This window comes from Diceros bicornis, chromosome 40, assembly GCF_020826845.1.
Source record: "Diceros bicornis minor isolate mBicDic1 chromosome 40, mDicBic1.mat.cur, whole genome shotgun sequence".
NCBI classification, from domain to species: domain Eukaryota; kingdom Metazoa; phylum Chordata; class Mammalia; order Perissodactyla; family Rhinocerotidae; genus Diceros; species Diceros bicornis.
Window position 1 is genome coordinate 11,652,763 of NC_080779.1, and position 22,999 is coordinate 11,675,761.

At 38.9% G+C, this 22,999-nt stretch overlaps 1 protein-coding gene across 50 annotated transcripts in view; it reads right to left on the minus strand.

Moving 5' to 3' along the window:
• Positions 1-3,394: 3,394 nt before the first annotated feature.
• MAP4K4 (mitogen-activated protein kinase kinase kinase kinase 4) overlaps positions 3,395-22,999 on the minus strand; it is a 198,495-nt gene continuing 178,890 nt past the window's right edge. For 33 of the 50 annotated variants that reach the window (XM_058534404.1, XM_058534401.1, XM_058534400.1 and 30 more), the window contains 7 exons: positions 20,822-20,965; positions 14,948-15,082; positions 12,349-12,449; positions 10,376-10,525; positions 9,656-9,815; positions 8,712-8,851; positions 3,395-6,981 (listed from right to left, as the gene is read on the minus strand). In XM_058534404.1, the coding sequence (XP_058390387.1) occupies positions 6,898-6,981; positions 8,712-8,851; positions 9,656-9,815; positions 10,376-10,525; positions 12,349-12,449; positions 14,948-15,082; positions 20,822-20,965 (914 nt within the window). In that variant the 3' untranslated portion in view covers positions 3,395-6,897. Of the gene's footprint in view, positions 6,982-8,711; positions 8,852-9,655; positions 9,816-10,351; positions 10,526-12,348; positions 12,450-14,947; positions 15,083-20,821; positions 20,966-22,999 lie in introns of all 50 variants that reach the window. The other 17 variants (XM_058534402.1, XM_058534397.1, XM_058534396.1 and 14 more) reach the window with 1 other exon arrangement.

Here is a 22,999-nt window from a genome sequence, read left to right on the forward strand (position 1 = left end):
AAGTCAACAAGTGGGTACCCCGAGTCTTCTCTTCTACAGGCTGAGAGGATATGGTAACAGCCCTTAGTACACGCCTGGTGCATGGCAAATACACACCAAGTATCTGCTATTATCATCGTTAATAAGCGCACACTAGGATGGATTAGTTGAACAAGTTTAGAAGTTTATGTAATTACTGCTCCTAATTATTTTTGTTACCTTTTCTTTAAACCAATCTTTATCAGAACTAGTTTGGAGCCCTTCCCAACTGAGAACCTCTCCTGTGCCAAGGCTCTAGCTGGTCTACATCCCAGGATGAGTGTATCCAACTGAGTATGACCTAACCAGAATGGAGGCACCATCTTCTCTCACTTCACAATTTTATCCAATCAATCCACCAGTTCTTCGGGCAGCCACATTGCTGCTTTAACTCAAAAGTGTAGATCTTTGTCATACACACCATTACTAAAGGCTCTGCTTTAACATCTAGAATACATTAAGCGCCATCTTCAAATTTGCCCCTTTAGACAACTCCTCTGCATTTCCCCAAAGGAGGACCATACCTCAAGATTGCCGAGCACCCAGTGGTTGCTCAACTTGTTAAGACTGACCAAAAAGCCACCAAGTTCCCAGAAGTTTACTAGCGTCCACACTTACTCAACAATGTACCCTGCAAAGGAAGGTTGAGGGACAATAGAAGGCCTTCCAGAAGGCAGCACTGAGGAAATGTCCTTGATGCCAGTAAGATACACATGGGGTCTCAACAGGACCAGCCTTTATGGTCCTTAAGTTACAGGGACAACCTAATCCAGGCCCACCAGTCCCAACCTTCCGGGGGTTGGAGGTTTGCTCTCCATGGGCGGGCAGAGCCTGTGTCTGCAGACACGGCAGCTGTACTTCTGGAACAGTTACCCATTCCAAAACTTGATCACCCTGCACCTAAGCTGTCATGTACCTAATGTTTAGCATCAAGAACTCTTGCAGGGAGGGAATCACTGGGTTTCTAAGAGCTCAAACTAAAAACACATCTCAGGAGGAATCCATTTCTGGGCGTGCCTGTCAGGCTGTTTCCTCCGTGAGGTGAAAGGTTAACTCTGCAGCTTTCATTTGAGGCTGGGACCCAGTTGGCTCAGTGAGGTGGTTTGTCCTAAAGCTAAAGGAAGGCAGCAGTGACAATGATTAAAAACCAAGGATGCCAACAAAAAGGAACAAAGTACTGATATATGTTACAACATGGATGAACCTCAAAACACTGCTAAATTAGAGAAGCCAGTCATGAATGACACACATTGTATGATTCCAGTTATATGAAATGTCCAGAAGAGGCAAATCCATATCCAGAGAAAGTAGGTTGGCAGTTGCCTAGGGGGATGGGGAAGTGGGAAGACTATGGAATAACAGCAAAGGGGTGCGGGCTATCTTCTTGGGGTAATAAAAACATTTAAAAATTTATTGTGGTGGTGACATACACACAACTCTGAAGAGACTAAAGGCCATCAAGCTGTTTACTTTAAATGGGTGAACTGTATGGTATGTGAACTATATCTCAATACAGCTGTTAAAAAAAGAATCAAGTAAGTATTTAATATCATTTATTGTGAAAAAGTTGTTTAATAGTGGTTTCTAACGTTTGTAGCTATGTCTGACTTTCAAACAAATTCAAGGAAGGAGCAGAACTACCTTGCTTAAGCTCTATCCCCATCTCTCTCCACAGAACTTCTGGGGCATGCTGCCAGAACTCTACAACTTAGACCAAAATAAAATAAGAATTTTATACCGTTTTATGCTGGACTACCAAATTCATATTTCTATAACCAGGCAAACGAGGAGATAGGACTTAGGCATCAAGGGTCCTGCACTGTTGTTGCAGCAAGCCACACCGCAGCCGCGGGGACTGGTGACACCAGGGCCTGCTACAGGCTCGGCCCGAGTGGAGCTCCACACCCCTCCTGGGGCCTAGTGCACGTCTGCACAAGTCCCACACCCCAGAGGCGCTGGTTTTCCCCTGGATTAACGTTTTAATTTCATGCCACTTAAGCAAACCACCAGGAATTTCTGAATAGCCTGCTGAGCGCCAGCCAGCAGCATGTTTGGTAGCTTCTGAAGAGCAGAGCAGTCAGGATTTAATAAACCGTCAGACCTGAGAACCAGTCTCAGCTCATCTGCAGGCTCTGTATTCAGAGGGGAACAGAGTAAACAAAACAATAACATGTCCAGTCACGAGGCAACAGGAGAGAATAAAAGAGGCTGTGAATTGTAAGCACAGAGAAGTTAGGCAAGGCAGAGGCAAAGATGGGGCAGTTTCAGGAAGATTTTGAAACATGGAGAGAATATGATTAACCATGAAGGGAGAGGTAGACCAGGTATAAGAACCTAGTATTTGAACACACGTTATTTCTCCTCTAAGAAAATGTAACGAGTACTTTTCCCAACTTTTAATTCCTCAACTTTATAAAATATAACACCTACTTCTCCTTAAGTGAAGCATGGGCATTATATATATTTTTTAAAGTTGCAGACAGCAGAGAAAGCAGTCATTACACTGCACCCTTGAATGTGATGCCAAAACAGAGCTGGCATCAGTTATAGGGGCTGATCTTATCCTGGTTGCTTCCTTTAGGTGAAATCTCAACCAATGGAAGGGAAAATTGGAACAGAAGGAATGGGTGACATCCCAAGATAACTAGCACTTCACCAGATTTTTATTCCTAATCATCCACCAGCCACAACAGACATCAAGTAGGAAAAGAAAAAACTTAACTCATTTTGGCGGCCTAGATATTTACGATTTTATTTTCACCTTCAGAGAAATAACATGTTTCTAGTATGAAGCACAAAGGAGCTAGTTTATTAACATATTTAACTGATGATAATGTAGCATGTCTACCCGTCCGCAACCCCGGAGGCTTGGGCAAGGTGCTGATCCGGAGGACGTGGCCCCAGACCTGTCCAATGAGAATCATTCCTGCCAGACCTATAAGGGACTCTAGGGGGCAGCCCCCAAGGCCTTAGCTACAACCACCTTACACTTTAGGAGCTCCAGTTATTAGGCCTAAGTTAGTCATTATATGCCAATTTGAACAAGGGCTACTTTAATTGTCCTATTAGGTACAGACATCATGCTATTTTACTTTTTGATCCAATTCAGACTTGCAAAAATAAAACCTTTTTCTTCCTAAAGGATCAGCTTTACTCCGTTTTGGCGTCAGAAACATGGTGATCAAGAGCTCACCACCATTTCATTCTGAGATGTTGGTGATCCCATGGGCAATGCCTGTCATGGCACATGGCCAGATAGGGGCACCCACTGGAGCCAGGGCGGCGCTGAGGAAGGAGGTGCACATGAAATATGGATACTTATAGGAAGGACACATCCTGAAGGATCAGAATATATTTGAAACTCTTGCCACATAAGACAGGTGTCATTTTTACTTTATTTAAGGAAAAAAGGGGGAGGGGGAGGGACAACAGTAATTTTCATAATACACAGAAGACAAATTAGCACTGAAAAAAAAAGGCTGTGTGCTTGCCACCAGTCTGCTTTGCAGCTCTATGATTAGTAAATTTAATGCAGTTTGTCATTTGTATTACTGTTTAGCAAATTTATAATTGGCAAAATTAGGGATTATGAATCACCATAAGTGGACTACAACTAAGATGAAAACCTAAATAACCCATAAAAAAATCCCTTAAAAATAAACCATAAATATGTGATGCACATTAGTGTAACAAAACCATTTTTGTAAACATTTTCTCCAACATAACATGTGCATGAGAAAAAAGTAAAAACACTGCACTCAATACAGAGTTACTCTGATTTAAATACAGAAAGGTATTACTTCTTAAAGCTCTGACTAACCTAGAGACACATTTGTGTTTTGAAGAGCACTGCTATACTAGTTTTCAATGTTCCATATTTAATGCTATCATCATAATACTGTTTTCCTTTGTAATTTTGCCATCTTGGCACTTCTGTGAACTCACTACCCTGTTAAAAAAAAAATCATCCCTTCTCTAGAAGAATGAAATTTCAACAACTCACAATCTTTTACAAAGAAACCTAATTGGGCACCTGCCTCAAGCTGCAGCAACACAATCTGGTTAATAAGGGTTAGGCCAAGAAGGAAGGACACCACAGCAGGAAGGACACCACAGCCAAGGAGAGCACACACCTGGAACCCGTGCCAGGACAAATGGTGGTCTGACTTCAGTAAATGAAACCCAGCAATGGATTCAATTCTGTTCAACTCAAACACCCAGAGATGCCAGGTGGTGCCTGGTGCTGTGCACGCACCGCAGGACAGGCACCATTCTGACCTGACCTCAGACCGCCCCCCTCACTTCTTAAGGGAAAGCCAGTTTTTGTCAAGTTCTAAATACTCAGGAACCCCAATGAAATACCACTTGCATTATTTGCAAAACACATCTTGACTTACAGACACTGAGCTTCAAGTCTGTGGATAATTAAGGTCATGATGCCTCATCTTTTTTATTTCTTCCATATTGGTATCTGAAGTCCAGTATTTTTTCAAAGAAACCTGCCCAACTTTTCTCTCTCTCTAAAGCCATGGAAGCGGCTACAATCTATCAAGCCATCCAGTTGGTTCGCCTCTTGGTATGCACACGTGCTCACTGTGACACATTTCATCTTACTTGAAAAGCCAAAACATGCAGGAAATCGCCAGCAGTAATCTGATCTTTGACTGATGTCCTGTGGTGACGGAATCTGGTCTATCTCAAAAGTCCCTTCTCCAAAGGTGGGGTTAACTCTTCAATCTTCTCTACATTAACTACAAATTAGTAGGAAAAAAATTAGTTCTTTCTGCTTCAGACAAGAGCACTACTCCGAAGTCATACAAATGGAAAAACCACTTCAACTGCCTTGTCCTCCAAAAGAGAAAAAGGGTTTCTCAGCTTGTCTTGTCTTTGTGGGTATGTACAACCAGCTGTTGTTTCTGCATTTCAGAGTATATATATTTTTCACTAGATTTTTGTAATTCAAAAGACAGCCTTTGGCAAAAATGCTGAACCAGGAGGAAGAGAATGACAGCATTCAAAACAGATGCTAAGTGGAATGAGAATGCTGGGCAAAGCCTTGACAGATAGGTGCAAACGATTACTATATTTTTGGAAGGAAAATTCCCCATTTTCATGTTATAAAAGAAATTTAACCACAAAGGCGGATTAAGCCTATGAAACACCAAGCTTCTGTTTGGTGAGCGAAGTTTAAAGCAGCCATCACACAACACTCCCAACTCAGAACTCAACAAGAAGAAAGCAAGACGGCAGGACCAGGACACTGAGCGCTGCTCCTTTACCAAGAGATTAACATTCCCAGAGGAATTGAGTGACCATGAAGCCAGGAAACAAATTATTACCCAAGACATTTATTACAAATGTCATGAACATATTCATAAAGTAAAACTGGTTTAAAAAAACAGAGAACAAGAGAGCAAGTGAGCGAACAAGAAAAGCCAGGGCTTTGATATTACACCTAAAACACAGGAAGATGCTGTCTTATGAATAAGCAGTTAACTACATTCTTAAAATAGTTTTAGTGCATTGCATTTTTAGAAAAGGGAAATACCCCCACCCCCAAGAAAAGGTTTCTGCAACACTGAGCAGTTTGTGTGACTATTCTAAATATGACCACCTGTCTGCTACCAAACCCAGAACGGAGAACAATGAGGCCCCTTGTGTTGTAGGCTACAGTCGCCCATCAACTACTAATGGTGAGTCTGGTAAAAACGAAGCCTTCTGCCCTCTAAATTTAGAAAGCAGATGCAATAGTCAGCATGCTAAAGCCATATGGCTATTTCCCTTCTTCAGGGACAATTTCTCTTGTGCCTACTGAGACCTGTGACAAAATAACAGTTAAACTTCAATCTGATAGTTTTGGTATTAAGATTAAATTAAACATTAATGTTTTTCTCCAAAAACATATAAACTAAACCACCTCTTAATGCATTAAAAACAATGAGGTAGGCAAAAAAATAAACGTGGTTGAAAAAATTTTTTTCCTCTGTTAAGTGCAGACTGTGTGGTGAAACTGTTGTCGCACTTGTAGGTTTAAACAAAAATTAAACCTTTAACTGAGGCAGTGCTAATACTGTCACACAACAAAGTTCTGGCCATTGTACAAATGCCACATTTTCTTTTTCCTTTTTTTTTTTTAAGAACCATCTGCACATGATTTAGGCAAACCCTGGTACACAGAAAAATGACTGAGTTCTTGACCAAGCCAAAAAAAAAAAATCCAAAGAAACAAAATGGGGCCCCCTTAACCCATCCCACCCCGTCTCCCAAGCCCCACCCACAAAAAAGTTATCCTAGTAATTGTGTCTTTCACATTTTATAAATATTAACTTCTTAAACCTGCACCTTCTTCTTTGTCCACATATTGTCACATTACAAAAAAGAAATGTCAATTAAATACATTGTTAATGTTACTATATTAAATCTGCTCTCTGCTTCAGCACACTGCTCCTTAGACCACCACTCTACACCTCCTTGTGCCCACTTCCAAGAACACCAGCGGCACGTTCATAGTCTCCACCTTCAGACACCCATCAGACAGAGCCGTTCCGAGACGAGGAATTCTGGAGCTGAAGGCAAGGTGTTTGCTTTCTGGTCTGATGCTCAACCCCACACACTGATAGCACCTGAGGGTAGAATCGGAACAGCACCAGCTGCATTGCAGCCTTGATTTATTTTTGAGTAAGGAAATGAAGAGAATGGGGATAAATGGGTAAGAAAGAAGCAGGAAGGAAAGGAGAGAAAGAACCCCACACGTGGTGTCTGCATATACAGCTGTCCTGGACTGCACCGGTGCAGCTCTGAGCTCCAGTTGCAAGGAATTCCAAGTTCTCAGGATTCTGAAGACTCTGGGGGCGGCCAGCAATCCTCATCACACCGCTTCTACCAGCTCAGAAGAGAAGTCCTGCCTAACGTCATGAAATAAACCTGACTGCTGCCACCAGACCGAACAGAGGCAAAGAAAACCTGCAAAAGCAAGAGAAAAAGAGAGGAAGTGGTTCCCATGAGAACACAGCACAGTCTGTGGAGCAATGCTTCCTATGGTGCCCAGGCAGATAACCTAGAGCCACCAACAACCTCAACACCTCCAAACGCAAGAAGCTTAAAACCCCAAAGGCCCTTTTCAAAAGAAAATCTGGGACGTCAATTTATCATTTACAAGGAGTGATCACCTGTAGCCAGTTTTTCTTAAAACTGAGAAGGCTAATTAGTCGGGTAACTCCTTGTACACATTGCCGTATTGTGAGAACTGAGAACTCAAAAGAAAAAAAGAGATATTTCTGAAATTGGGTTATTTCTTTTTACCTGCACTGCTAATACCTTCTACAAGATACATGTGTTTGGAAAACCCAATGAGCAATGGGGAGTACTCAGCAACCCATCTTTTCTCTTAAAAAATTAAGCTAAATGTATCAGTTATTTCACATGACTCTATAGCCAAAGTACCATACTTTACTTTTGTGCCTTTTATTAATAAACCTTAAGGGATAGGACATCATGATGATAAAAATATTTAAATGCCTAAAGTTCAAAAAATATTACAGTTATGGCTACATTATATACTAGGAAAATATAAGCCAAAAAGCTGGTAAAATCCTGGATTAGTTCCGAGGTTGTATGGATTTTCAAGTTAAAAGATTTGGGAGATATTATGTAGGAAAGAAAATATCAACTCTAATGGTAACGGAACGATAGGATTGCAGGAGAAAGTGGGTTGGTGGTGACCTGGCTTTTGTGTGGAGTATGTAATTGGGCAGGCAAGAACACCAGCTGCCAAGAAGAGATTTACAGCTTGTCTTTGCCGTGTTGAAGTTTTATATTTAACCTGAGAAGTCAACCTGTGGGCTGGCTGCTAGGATGTTTAATCTATTTTATCGTGAGGCAAGAGGTGGAAATGTTCTTTAGAGGTAAGTTTCTAAGGCTGCAGTGGGCTGCCTCAGGTAGTCAGACATGTTTTTATCCAAGCGGGCAGAAGAGAAAGTTGGGCTTGGTAAAGATCCGTTCCAGCCCTGCTGTCCTTTTCAAAGCAGGCCAGGATAGGCAACACCCTTGGCCGTCTCTCTGCTCCACTCCAAGGCTGGTTTTGGGGAGGGACTCCCGGGGAGCGAGTAGGCCCTGCAGAATACAAGGATGCGGCCAGTTTGAAGAACAAAGGTTGTAACTGGGGCTTTGCTGCCCTGAGGTCTCAGATGCAGGAGGTCCTTGAGCTTCTGCATAAAATGATTTACACTGTTAGGTACTTCGGACACGCAACTATGAAGTTATTTCACCACTCAAAAGGGAGACTAACAAGTGGCATCTTTCTGAGACACATCAGAGTAGAGGAAAACTTTTACCCCACTCAAATTTGCATGGGTGCTTCATTCTAATCACAAAAGAATCCCATCCATCTAACTTGTTAGCTTTAACTTTCCTTACCCCTAAACCAAACATAGCCTAGACAGGTCACGTAAGGGGGTTAAGAAAGAAAAACCCAACATATGATGATTTCTGCAGAGAAAGTATCTCCACCCCCTCATAGCAAAAACAAAATAAAATATACCTCAACTCCCATAAACAGGTCTAAAAGGAAGTTCCTTGATGAATTTATTTCAGAATCTATCAAAACCCCAAGGAAGGCTTCACCAATCTCCATGGAAAATAAACCATTGCTAAAAGATGGTAGCAACTAAAAAGAATTTATAAGGAACCATTACCTTGTCATTGCGTTCACATAAGAATTTTAGTCTTTGAGCCCTTTTGTGCATAAAAACACCATCCAAGTGACCAGTTTCCACAGATCGGATCTCTATGGCCTTTTCTCCCCAGCCCATCGTCTGATTGGATCGAATATATGCTTTTAGAGAGAGGAAAAACACGTATCGTTAAAGATAAGGAAACAGCCATGAAAAGATGCTGCTTATGTAATACACACAAACACATCTAAACACGCAACATTTAAGGATTTTTGTTTTTAAGGAACTTCACTTTTGTAACCTTTTTGTCTATCCTGGGAAGTGGTAATTTGAGTCAATGGTTGAATCTATTAATTCCCCTGAGGCATATCATGCTTATCTTGACCAGCGAACCACTGAATTTATAGTTAAGTGCTCTTATTTTCATCAAACCAGTGTGAGGGAAGATAGGAGGAAGTAATGACGAGTAGACAGAGACAGTGACTAACTGCAACAAAACCAAAATAATCCTCGGATATAAACTTAAAGCCATGAAAATTTTAGATGTCAGCCTTTATTCCTGCCCCTTTATTCCTGAATGCACACCTGAAGATTCAGAGGCTGTGTTTCTAGCTGTGGCTCTGCCACTCGCAAGAGCAAATCACTTACCTTTCTCTATCCCCCTTTACTTTCCACAAATCAGTCAACAACATCTGTCCTATTTTCCTGGGATGTCTTAAGGATTAAATGAAGGATTGTGAATGACAGAGTTTTAAGAAATATTAAATAATTACTTGGATTTTGTTCTAAGATAGACTATGACCAGTCCAATGTCTACAATCTAACTTTTCACCATCTACTGCCAACCACTCTGTTAAATGGCCAAAAAGTCTGAACAACACATAAAATTAGTACGATAAATATATGCAGTTTTAGAGAAGGCTCCACTCTTACAAGAGCTATCTTTTCCTCTGAGTGATGCGTACCTACAGATGTTGGCATCTCTCCCCACTGCAGAACCACATCCTTGGTGATTCTTCCATATGTATTCACATAAACCCCTTCATCTTCATAGCACACCAGAAGCTCCATTCCATCTGTGTTGGGGAGGATGATGATTGCATGGGGTTTGATGCTACATTGGATCTAGAGAAGAGGAACAAAGTACAGGGAAGCATGTTTGTAGCTATTTCTATCCCTGCAAAAGTGCTCAGTAACACTGTCTTGATGAATGCACTGGTTCACATTCCTGGTGATAAATACAGCAACTGGACAACATTTTGGAAAACCCATGCGATACATATCCCATAGTCTACCTTTACAGGCCATATACTCTACTAGTTCACATTTTGTGAGGTCCCTGGAACATAATTGGATTGTGGGCTCCAATTAAGAAATTATGTTCCTTAAATCACTCCCAACCCAGGGATGTTCTGACCTGCCAGCAATCGCCCCAAATCCATCCCATGTTAGTCAAAGCCAGGGCTAAGAGGTTTTCAGGAGGGCTTCACAGAGCCAGGAGAGTGGATGTCCACTTGTCTCAGAGCATGGAGCCACTGAAAATGGCACGTCATTTAAATACTCACCCCCACACCACGGGGAAGTAAGAAATCCCTGCTTGTGTTAGTTCACTAAGCAGAGTAAAGAAAAAAGTCAAAACAAAATGAAGCCAGTCAACCAACCATAGAGTGTGGATTCTTTCTTACGTGTGTTGGTAGATAAATGTCATAGACGGATCCTGAATCCACATCAACAGCATGGAATCCAGCACAGGATCCATAGATCACTTTCAACCTCTGGCCTTCCTCGACAGTGAGATCCACCAGTAATGGCTTATGTACCAATTCTCCAAATGACTACAAAGAAGTAACCAAGAGAGCAGCAGTAAGATGAAGTAAAACTTATTTCTAATACCAGATCAAACTAGAGAAGCCAGACCCAAGGTACTCAGTTATTCAATTACTAAGCTGCCCAGGCAACAGCCATAAGCAAAAATACTCTATAAAGTAAGTCTCTAATTCACTATGATTTGTCTGTTAATCAGCATCTGGAAGACACTCCTTCCAGAAGCATGTCCCAAACTATCCCTACCTAGCCCAGGAATTCTGCTGTCACTTACAGTTCTATTGTCTTGGCGAGAACAACATCTAACGTGAAATAAACAGGACTTTTTGTAGCATACTATTCAAATGCAGATGATGGAGAGAGAGGAGGAGTCACATACTGAGAACTGTACCAGTACGATCAGCATAGTCACTACCTGAGCTGTACAGACTTCTACTTTATTTTCCAACTAGAGTGATATGGTGACGAAAGGCTATAACGTAGTATAATAGCCTGGATGCCCTACAACGCACTGGATGACCTCAGTTCTCCATTACTATCAATACCTACGGCTCACAAGACAGATTTATTTATTTATTTTTAAAGATTTTATTTATTTTTATTTTTTTATTTTATTTATTTATTTACTTTTCCCCCCCAAAGCCCCAGTAGACAGCTGTATGTCATAGCTGCACATCCTTCTAGTTGCTGTATGTGGGATGCAGCCTCAGCATGGCCGGAGAAGCGGTGCGTCGGTGCGCGCCCGGGATCCGAACCCGGGCCGCCAGCAGTGGAGCGCGCGCACTTAACCGGTAAGCCACGGGACCGGCCCACAAGACAGATTTAAATAAGATATTTATAAAAGCAACCAGTACAGTACCTGGTACATAAAAGATATTAAGACCAGATTTCAGAAGAAAATCGTAATTTTACAACTAATATTAGTCAATAATATGTGGGTTTATTTTTTAAACAAATATGGTAACCCCATTTACCCTGCTTCATGGGGAATCGGCAATAAGCAATCTAAATGTCAATTTTCCAAATAACTGAAGCTTACCCTTAATAAAATATATCAAAACTATTTTTAAAAAATAAATAAATAGAATCATTTTGGATGAAAAATTCTTAATTTCTTGCCCTGCACTAAAACATCCCCAGGGGCTATGCTTAAGGTTTTGTGTCTAATATTAGAAATGATAAGTTATTTATAATATCTAATGTCATAGTAATATCACTTTTAAGAATTTCATGAATTTGTATCTAGTAAGAACTCTAGAATTATTAAAAAATATTAAATATATCCACATAAAATAACTGTTAATATCTTTTACAGTTTTTTAACCAAAAATGGTATATTATACATATTGTTAACTTACTTATTCTATTTAATGTATAATACACATTCCTTGTATCGTTAAGAATTTCTGTAATTTAGTTTTTCATTAGTACTCTATTGAATTGATATATCTTAAAGCTGCCTACTATTGGATAATTTCTGGTTATTGAAAACATATCTAAATCTTTATACACATCCATGATTTTAGGTAGAAGGTCACGGTCTGCTTTTTAAGTGGAGGTGGTGTTATTCTGTCTTTCCCTCTGTTACCATATTGGCACATCCAAGCGTCTGCCCAACAGTCAGCTCTCTCCTTATGCTCAGAGGGCTTGGAAAGCAGATAGCTAGGCTTATTACATTAGAAATGGCCTTTCTTATGATCAAGTTATACACTATATTACCACATAGCTTGTAAATGATCAGCTGTAACTGTTCAGAGTTTTTAAAGTTATTCCTTGGCTCTTGGTCACAGCATGCATAGCTGATGGGACTTTTAAGTGCACTTGCTGTTGTTACCTTAAAGGCCATAAATTTGTGATATGGCTTGGGTGCCCACGCATAGACTTCCACAGAACTCTTCAAAGCAATTACCAAAAATTTGATTCTTTCATATTTTACTGAAAAAACAAACATAAAAAACCAGAAGCACAGGTCAGTATCAACATGGAACTCTAAATTCTTTTAGTTGTCTTCTGCACACTTAATAAATATGACTTCTATTGATTCACCCAAACCAACAGGAGAAAAGTGTTGAGAGAGATCAAGCTTCAGTTTCCTTTTCCAATTCTTTCATGTATAATCCAGGCTGTTCCCATCTTTGTTGATGTTGTGTTGGACTCAACTCCAATACTCTGGTTACAATCAATGAGTACTTTCACTAATGTTTCTTATCTTCTTAGATTGCAAGTATTTAATAATCAGGACAATGCCAGTATACCATCCTAAAGTCTCAAGGGCTCAGTATTATAGTACTTCAGAAGGATAATGATGTGATTCATCAGCCAAGAGGTTCCCGAGTCACAAGAGGTCAAATCTTACATGTGGCTTTTTCTGAGTCCTGCACGGGCTCAGAAACATAGATGCCTACACCAAGATACTCTTCTCTATTTCTGTGTACAAGACCAAGTATCACTTCAAGCCACTTCCTGACCTACAGAGGTGGTAACTGTTAGAATTCCACCTCAAGTTCTGTACCAAAAGAGCAGTAGTAAAGGAAATCTCTCTTCAACTATACATATATTTTAAAAAATGCCTCCTTTGCATGGCTGTTTCAATTCTCTGATAGCCAGGCAACTCTGCTTAAAAACATACTCTGAGGGGCCCTGATCACACATGACTTACTAGTCTGGTGCTAAGCCATTGGTTTCTTTATAAGCTATCTAATATCACACTACTACTTGATTGTTCCCTTGTACGTGAGAGACGGCTTGTTAACTTGGTAACTCTCCTTGTTAAATTCCATATATTGTCACTATGCAATTAAATCATTGACATTAATATTAAGACACAAAGGATTATAACAGGTTGTCCAAACAAGTGCTATTTAATAGAATTTTCTGTGATAATGGAACGTTTTATATCTGTACTGCTAATATGATAGCCACTAGTTACATGTGGCTATAGGATACTTGGAATGTACTAGTGCCACAGAGGAACTAAATTTTAAAGTTTATTTCATGTTAATTAATTTAAATATAAATTTAAACAACCCCCTGTTCTTGATAGCAACTATACTGTACAGCACAGGTCTTGATAAACTGAAAATAACTTCCTAAAAGCATAAAGATAACAAATGAATGGAATTACACACTCATCTCCAGAAAATGCTTATGATCCATTCTGTAAGAATGACAGGCCTGAGGACTGTTTTGTTCTAATGAAAAGCTCACGACTGTCTAACACATCTGCCTCTAGCTCCCCCTGTAGGATAATCCATTCACGTATATTTCAGCTGTTATGAACTGTTTGATTAAATTTAGCCTTAGATGATTTTAGTTACACTTCAACAAATAAAAATATTTCACATAAACACAACATACAAAATCCTAATCCCAAAATTTATACCTAGGAGATAGTACTGCTTTCCAGTATCACTCAGAATCACTCCAGTTGTGGGGTGGCTCCTGCAATCACTATTAACCAATGTGCTAAGGGTTGTGAACTGATTAGATCAACAAGAAGACAATGTCAAGGACTGTAATATTCCTAGGAACAGAGGAACTGTCTATAGTATATACTTTCATAAACACAGAAAAAAAGAAAAGATATAAGCAGAAATCAACTTTCAATAGGCCCCTCATGTTAACCAGTCTTAAGTATACATAGACTGTCTGCTGTTGTTCTCAACTACCCGTTTCAAATTCTATTAGAATACATCATCTCTCCCGTAAAATTTTAACTTGGCCAAGCCCCATTATTTCCTCTTTATTCCCAACATTAGTACTAGAATTTTGGGGGTTTTTTCATACACAAAAACATTCATTTTGGTTTTGTTCTTTCAACATCTTATTTCATGAGAACCACAGCATGCACGCCAAAAAGAAAAAAACAACACAGTTGCCATGAAACACTGACTGGCCAGCTAGATTCATTTACTAATAAAGAGCACAGTAGCTTTGCACAGTGCAGTTAATTCAAAACAACAAGCCATAGCTCTCTGGGCAACTCTCAAACGTTCTATCAGCGACCGCCAAAGACTCATAGTCCTCGTCCTCCAAATGGAGACTAAGCCTGGAGCACAAAGGAGGAATCCAAACCAGCTGGCCTTCCTTTGGCAAGGCTTCTTTAATGAGGTTATTCAAACCACATCTTACAGAGAAAACTATGGATTGTCAAAGAGAAAGGGTGAAGAGACTCTCTCACAAGATGAACTGTGTGGATGAGACGGAGGGAGGACAGAGTGAGCAGCAGGAATGAACTGTTACCCTTAAAGGTGCACCGTAAGTCTAGATGAGACTTCAGGATTAGGAGATGCCTTAGAAACTTAACAGCAGACATGAGCTACATGTATCAGAAACAAGTTTACTACTAAAAGCTTCAAAGAATATGTAAATTTTAAATGGAACACTAATTAACCCTGGAAAAACAAAACCCTTAAAAGTTTCTTGGAACTTACCAACTTTATAGTGTACACATCCTTCCAAGTCCCCTACAGTTGTCCATCCCTGCTTCTTCTCAACTTCTGGATCATTGTGAAGTATTTTATTTCTTAACCAGGACAAATAGTAGACACGTAATTTATCCTTTTTGCCTAGCAAAACAAATACAAATGTTTTACACTCGGATTCAAAAGTAGATATCATCATTAATAACAAGAGTAACCAAAAGAAACTTCAGTAAATATCATACCCCTAAGGGAACCATTTTGTATCAGAGTCTTACTAGAAACTCAGTTCAAGCTATTCAGATGGACTTTGGAAACCTCTACAGATTTATCACCAAGTGTAGGCCTGAGTTAGAAGGAAAGATTTTAGAAGAATAAAGAATTCATACTTATGTAGATGGACAGTATCAATAAACCACACAACACACCTGCACAACAATACAACCAATAGAGCTTATGAGATGATTTCACATATATTATGTCATCTGATTCTCAAAAATCCTCCAGTGTAGCTATTATTTCCCATTTGTTCAACCCTTCTGTGGCTGAAGGTTTAAACCTCCCACAGAAGGGCTGAACAAATCATTGAATGCAGGGACTCAAATCAAGCAAAAGGCAAGCCATAAAGCACAGACGTGTGCAGCTTACAAAGCTGACAAAGGACTCACATCCAGAATATGTAAAGAACTCCTAAAAATCAATTAGAAGAGGGATAATCCAATAGAAAAACTGAGTAAGCAACTAGAAGAGGTAAAAGAAGTTATACATAAGATACATAAAAAGGTACTTGCTTTCAATAGTCAATAGCAAATGCATATTAAAACCATAATGAGATATAATTTCATACACCTATCAGAGTGTCTAGAAGTAAAAAGAGTGATAATACCTGAAAGTAGGGGAGGTGTAGCATAACTAGAAACTTCAGAAACTAGTGTTGTGAACTGTTAGAACCACTTTGAAAAGCCTGGTATTATCTATTAAAGTAGGATATACATATACCCTTACTTATGATCCAGTAATTTCTCTCCTAATAAAAATGTGTATGAGCCCCCAAATACATGAAGCAGAATGTTCATAGCAGCATTGTTCATAATAGCCCAAAATAGGAAACAAACACAAATGTCCATCAACAGTAGAACAAGTAAATAAATTGTGTTACAGTCATACACAGGAATGAAAAATGAACTATTGCTATAAGCAACAAAACGATGATGTAGAGCAAAAGAAGCCACTCACATCAACAAGCTGAAGAATAAAAATCATATGATCATATCAATAGATGCAGAAAAAGCATCTGAAAAAACCCAACACCCATTTCACGATAAAAACTCTCAGCAAAGAGGAATAGAGAACTGCCTCAATTTGATTAAGAACAACTACCAAAATCTTACAGCTAACATCATACTTAATGACGAAAAACTAGATACTTTCTAAGATTGAGAACAAGGGAAGGATGTCCCCTCTCATCACTCCTATTACAATGCAATAAGACAAGAAAAGAAAATAAAAGGTATACGGATTGGGAAGGAAGAAATAAAACTATCTTTGTTTGCAGAAGACATGACTGTCTAGGTAGATAACGCCAAAGAATTGGCAAAAAACAATCCTGGAACTAAAAAGTGACTATAGCAAGGTTGCAAGGTAAGGCTAATATACAAAAGTCAATTGCTTTCCTACACACTTGCAACAAGCAATTGGAAATTTGAAATTAAAAACACAACACAATCTGCAGTAGCACTAAAAAAAAATGAAATAGTTATAAGTCTAACAAAATAGCCCTATATAAGATCTCTATGAGGAAAACTGCAAAGAAAAGGAAAACTCTGAAGAAAGAAATCAAAGGAGATTTAAATAAATGGAGAAATATTCAATGGTCATAATAAGAAGACTCAGTATTGTTAAGATGTCAGTTCTATCCAACTTTATAGATTCAATGCAATCCCAATCAAAATCTAGCAAGTTTTTCTGTGCATACTGATAAACTGATTCTAAAGTTTATATGGGAAGGCAAGAGCCAGAAGAGCCAATACAATAATAAAAAAGAAGAATGAATTTGGAGGACTGACATTATCTGACTTTAAGATTTACTATAAAGCTACTACAACCAAGATAGCATGGTATTAGCAAAAGAATGGACAAACAGCCCAGAACTAGACCCACACAAATGTAATGAACTAATCTTTGACAAAGGAACAATAGCAATTCAATGGAAAAAGAATGGTCTTTTTAACAAATACTGCTAGACTTTGACCCTTTCAGAAAAATCAACTCAAAATGAATCATAGACCTAAACATGAAATGCAAAGCTATAAATTAGCTTCTAGAAGATAAGACAGGAGAAAATGTAGGTACAATCTCCTTGGATTTGGCAACGACTTTTTAGATATAACACCAAAAGCACGATATATGAAAGAAAAAATTGGTAAGTTAGACCTCATTAAAATTAAAAACTTCTGTTCTGCAAAAGACACTGTTAAGAGAACAAACAGATAAGCCATAGACTGGGAGAAAATATTTGCAGAACACCATTTTACCTGATAAAGGACTTGAATCCAAAATATATAAAGAACTCACAAAACTCAGTAACAGGAAAACAAACAACCCAATTATAAAACAGGCAAAAGACCTTAATAGATATTTCACTAAACACGACATATAGATGGCAAATAAGCATATGAAAAGATGCTCGTCATCATACGTCATTAGGGAATTGCAAATTAAAGGAAAAATGAGATACCACTACACTAATCCAAAACACTGACAACACCAATTGGTGACAAGGATGTGCGACACAGAGACTTTCATTCACTGCTTGTACGAATGCAAAATGGTACAGCCACTTGGAAAATAGGTTGGCAATTTCTTACAAAACTAAATGTAGTCTTACCTTATGTTCCAGCAATCACACTCCTAGGTATTTACAAATACATGAGTTGAAAACTTACGTCTACATAAAAAGCTGAACACAAATGTTTGTAGCAGGTTTATTCGTAACTGCTTTAACTTGGAAGCAACCAAGAGGTCTTTCAAATAAGTGAATGGATAAACAAACTGGTACATCCATACAATGGAATATTATTCAGCAATAACAACATATGAGCTATCAAGTCATGAAAAGACACGGAGGAACCTTAAATGCATATTGCTCAAGGAAAGAAGCCAGTCTGAAAAGGCTACGTACTACATGATTTTAACTATGACATTCTGAAAAAGGCAATACAGAGACAGTAAAAAAGATCAGCTGTTGCCAGGGGCTTTGGGGAAGGGATGAATAGGAGCACAAGGGATTTTTGGGGAAGTGAAACTAGTTGGTATGATTTTGTAATGGTGGATAATTATGCATTTGTCAGAACTCATAGAACCATACAACACAAGGAGTGAATTTCAGAGTAAACTACGGACTTTAATCAATAATAGTGTATTAATACTGATTCATCAATTGTAACAAATGTACTACACTAACGCAAGATAACAGGGGAAACTGAGGGAGGGGTGTAATATTGGCATTGTCTATACGTTCTGCTCAATTTTTCTGTAAACCTAAAACTGCTCTAGAAAGAAAGCAGCCACACACAAAAGAATACCTACCATTTTACTATTTATATAAATTCAGTTCATTGAAGGCAAAACCAATGTGAGGTGTTCAAAGTTAGGACAGTGCTTCCCTCTGGGGAAGTGGGGGGGGCAGTGACTGGGAGGCAGCACGGCAGGCAGCACAGGGGAGCTTCTGGGGTGCTGGGATTGTTGCATTGCTTCACCAGATAGGGGCTACAGGGGGGATGGATTCTAACTGTGACAATTCATTAAGCATCTGTGAACTTTCTCTATTATGTTTTATACTGCGATACAATCTTTTTAAGTTCTGAAGAATTCTTGAGTGTGGGAAAATATTCAATATAATACACAAAGTAAAACAAAGACTACATAGTTTTATGTATAGTGTTTTATTCCCATAATGTGAGATATAAAGAGGAGAAGGAAATATAATAAAATGTTAACAAGAGTTATCTCTGAGAGGGGGGTAATATTTTGCTTTATTCTTCTTAAGTTTTTTCTATTTTCAAAGCTTCCTACAATTGACATGTATTACCTTTTACGATTGTGAAAACCATTACCCATTAAAACTACTAAAGGGAAAAGAATACTTTCTTTAGAAAAGTAGACCAAAACATTGTCACTGGTATCAGCTGATTATTGATGTCCAGGAATCATCTTGCTCACTGGATCACAAAATGAAGTTTAAACCATTTTTAGCTGCAGATTTATTTTTCCTCCAATTTTAAAACCTACTCCTATCAACACTCAAGTTTTAAATGGTTCTTTTCTCACTTAAGTATGAGATGAATGGTGAAATTTTTGCATTTCAACAAATGTCTTTACTTATGACCAAAAGCCTTTTTGAAAACTAAAATAACTGCAAGAAATCTGTTACATATAAACTAATATAAGAAGCTTAAGTTAGCAGATAATTAAATCAAAATCACTGCTGATTATTATAAGACCTATTTATTTATTTATTTATTTAGTGTGAGGAAGATCAGCCCTGAGCTAACATCTGTTGCCAATCCTCCTCTTTTTTGCGGAGGAAGACTGGCCCTGGGCTAACATCTGTACCCATCTTCCTCTACTTTATGTGGAAACGCAGCCACAGCATGGCTTAACAAGCGGTGCATCGGTGTGCGCCTGGGATCTGGAACCGGCAAACCCCAGGCCGCTGCAGCGGAGTGCGCGCACTTAACGGCTTGCGCCACTGGGCTGGCCCCTATGAGATCTGTTTAAAGTCTTACAATTTTCCATAATCTTTGACCCTAGTAATAAAAATTATTAGGAAATTATGATCTATAAAACATGGATATGTATGCCCAATGGTTAAGCAAGCTACAAAGATATTTGTGAAAAATGTTTACATGAAAGGGGAAAAAAAAGAGGTAAACTGAAAGACATACAACAGAAAATGAGTAAATAAATTTTAGTACTTCTATGCACAGAAACATTCTGTAGGCATGTAAAATGGATATCATGGAGGAACGTTTAATGACATGGAAAGACCAGGCTACATAGTTTGGACAAACAAGAATGGACAGGATACACCCTAACTTCAGGACAGTACTTAACCATGGGTGTGTGGACAGGGCAGGGGATGCTAACTGTATGTACAACAGTGTATTTAACATGTTAAAACTAGCCAGTCAGTACGTGGGTGTCGTATTATTCTCTCATTATTATTCTCTGTATGTTTGAAATGTTGCATAATCATTTTAACGCAGATTTTTTCTCAAGTGTGTATTCTGAGTGTGCATATACTTAAAAGATTGGAAGAAAAAAACCGAAAAGTAACACACATTATCTCTGGTTGCTTTTACTTTTTATTTCTCCTACTTGCTTTTCTGCAGTAGTTTCTTACTTTAATGAACATGTATGATATAATTTACACTAAGAAAAATACTCTTTCTAAAAAGAAACTTACAGTAAGTGTTAATTGATGCAAGAAAAAAACACAATACTTTTACCATCATGGCAAAGAATCGTTTCTTCTGCATGAAAGAGTCCTGTGGGAGGAAGTGGACAACAAAAACCTAGACACTAGACGAGCCAAATTAAACCAACAACCAATAGGGAGCAGAGACTGTGGGTCGCGCACGAGATGTCAATTAGATAGTGCATGTTACTGTGCTTTTCAAGACTGCTCTTTAGAGGAGTCACAGGTTAAGTGTGCACATGTGGATCACATCTGAATACATTTTCCTATCACATCACTATAAAATCACTCTATGGCTGTATCTCATTTAGCCATTACTTCAGAAAATGAGCTAACCGAAGTTTAGTGCTGGAAGTACTATGTTTTTAAACAGTGCTATGATCCTGCTTTACTAAACACATACTTACCAGATATTGTCACCAAGACATTCAAGCCTTCAAGGACATCCATTTGTTGAAATCGTCTTCGGTTGATCAGAGGATATACCTTCCCTTGGCCACTTCTGTCCAGCAGCATCAGGCCACTCTCTGTACCCACCAACAGATTCACTCCTGTTTTCAAGAACACAGAAAGGCCTACATTTACACTGTGCTTGGCAAATAGCCTCGTCATATGGAAAGGATAACACCCTTCTGGAAAAGAGTGCTTTCCTTAACTCACCACAAAAAGAAATCCTTAGAAGAGTCAGAGTTGTGTAAAGTAACCAAACTGCAGCAAATCACCACAGACAAGTCATGGGGAAATACTTACTTAGATAGAAAAAAGGATATAGGGGGGAAAACGAGCAAGTCTCCTCCCCTTGATGTCCTTCACAATCTACCAGTTCCGGTTCTTCCTCAGCTCCCCCACAATGTTTCGAGCTCACCATCTCCTTGGTATTACAGATTCTACAGCTCATTAGCCACATTAGACACTAGAACAAGCCTTCATCTGACACTACAATCTCTTCGTGCTTCCTTTATCTTCATTGGCAAGCTTCTGGAATGAGTTACATATAGCCCACTTAAATCCTTAACAGTTTATGATTGACCTGGCTTTATCATTCAGTTTAAGGTTTTCTTAAAGACCATTCTCCATCATCATCAAGAAAGAAACTACTGCACTCAGTCCTCTGTCCCTAAATTTTTTAGGAATATTAAAACATCGTGACCACCTCATGGGACCCATCCTGGCCGACTATGTACCACCACGATATTCCCACTCTCTCCAGCTGTGTTTAGTCTCCTTCCTTGTTTCCATGCACCCTCTCTGCTTCTTAAATACAGACATCTCCTTTGCTGTCTGTCTGCTGGAGTACTACTTCAGAACATCAACTCCTAATTCCATACTCCACCCTCCCTGCCTTTCTACTCGCTATAAATTTCTACTGAAACTAGCTTCATGACCTTTGTCATTTCTATCAACAGCACCACCTCTCCCATAACTGCTCTGTAAAACTAGCCAAACTAACCACCAAAACCAGAGAAGACCTCCTTCCCTTCCTTTTCCTCTGCTCTCACCTACTTTAGGGCCTTGGTCACCTTATAACTGATGGATAGAGACCTTAATGGAAGTTGTTACAACAGTCTCCTGCTTCCTCATGACTGCACAACAAAACAATCCCCATCTTCCTACAATACTCACTGAGTCACACTGTATCTATAAAAACTATACTCTCTCTACAGGAGATCTAACATTCCAAAGTCTCTGCCCCTTGAGCCAACTTACTTCCCCCTCTCTATCATTCATTTATTGCCCTAAATGCACAATTCCCTCAAAAAATGTAAACCATGTAAAGAAATCCTCAGGAATTCCAGGGATAGACATCTACAGTTTCTAATAGTGTGACCTGACAAAAGTCCCCCATTGAACATCTATTAGGCATACAATGCAGGTTTCTGTCTTGCCCTCATAGAAACAGTGTATGTATTACAAGAGCACGCCTGTGCATGCTGCCCCAGAGACACTGCCACCAAATCACAGATACGTTCCTGAGACCGTTTGTTAGAACCTGACATACTATGAAATAACTTCAGAAATTTTGAGGGAAGCCTCTGAAATTTTGGGGAAAAGGGGAAAACTTGAATATTCAATACTCATCTAGAGTGATCCTTAAAATAAAAATAAACAGAACCCTCAAAATATGATCGCTTGTACAATGGAAAAGGCTTATAAATGCATATGGCTTCTTCAATCAGCTATAATTAAGATTTTTAGAATGTACCATGTAGACCAGCCCTACCCAATAAAACTTTCTACTGTGATGTCTAATATGTTAGCCAATGATCACACGTGGCTACTGAGCACTTGAAATGTGGCTAGTGCAACTGAGGAACTGAATTTTCTATTTTAATTCATTTTATTTAAATAGTCACATGAACCAATGGCTACCATAATAGCCAGTGTGACCAGGGATGATCCTGGTATTTTATTAATCAGGTAACATGGCTTTGAATTAGCACTCATAGCCTTACACTTTGTAAGGCTTCAACAAGCCATTATGTTTTTACAAAAAAAAAGTTCTTCTTTAATAAAAACATCATACACATCAGATAATGACTTAACGCTAAGGGAAAAAAATTGCTGCCCAATTTCAAAACAGATTT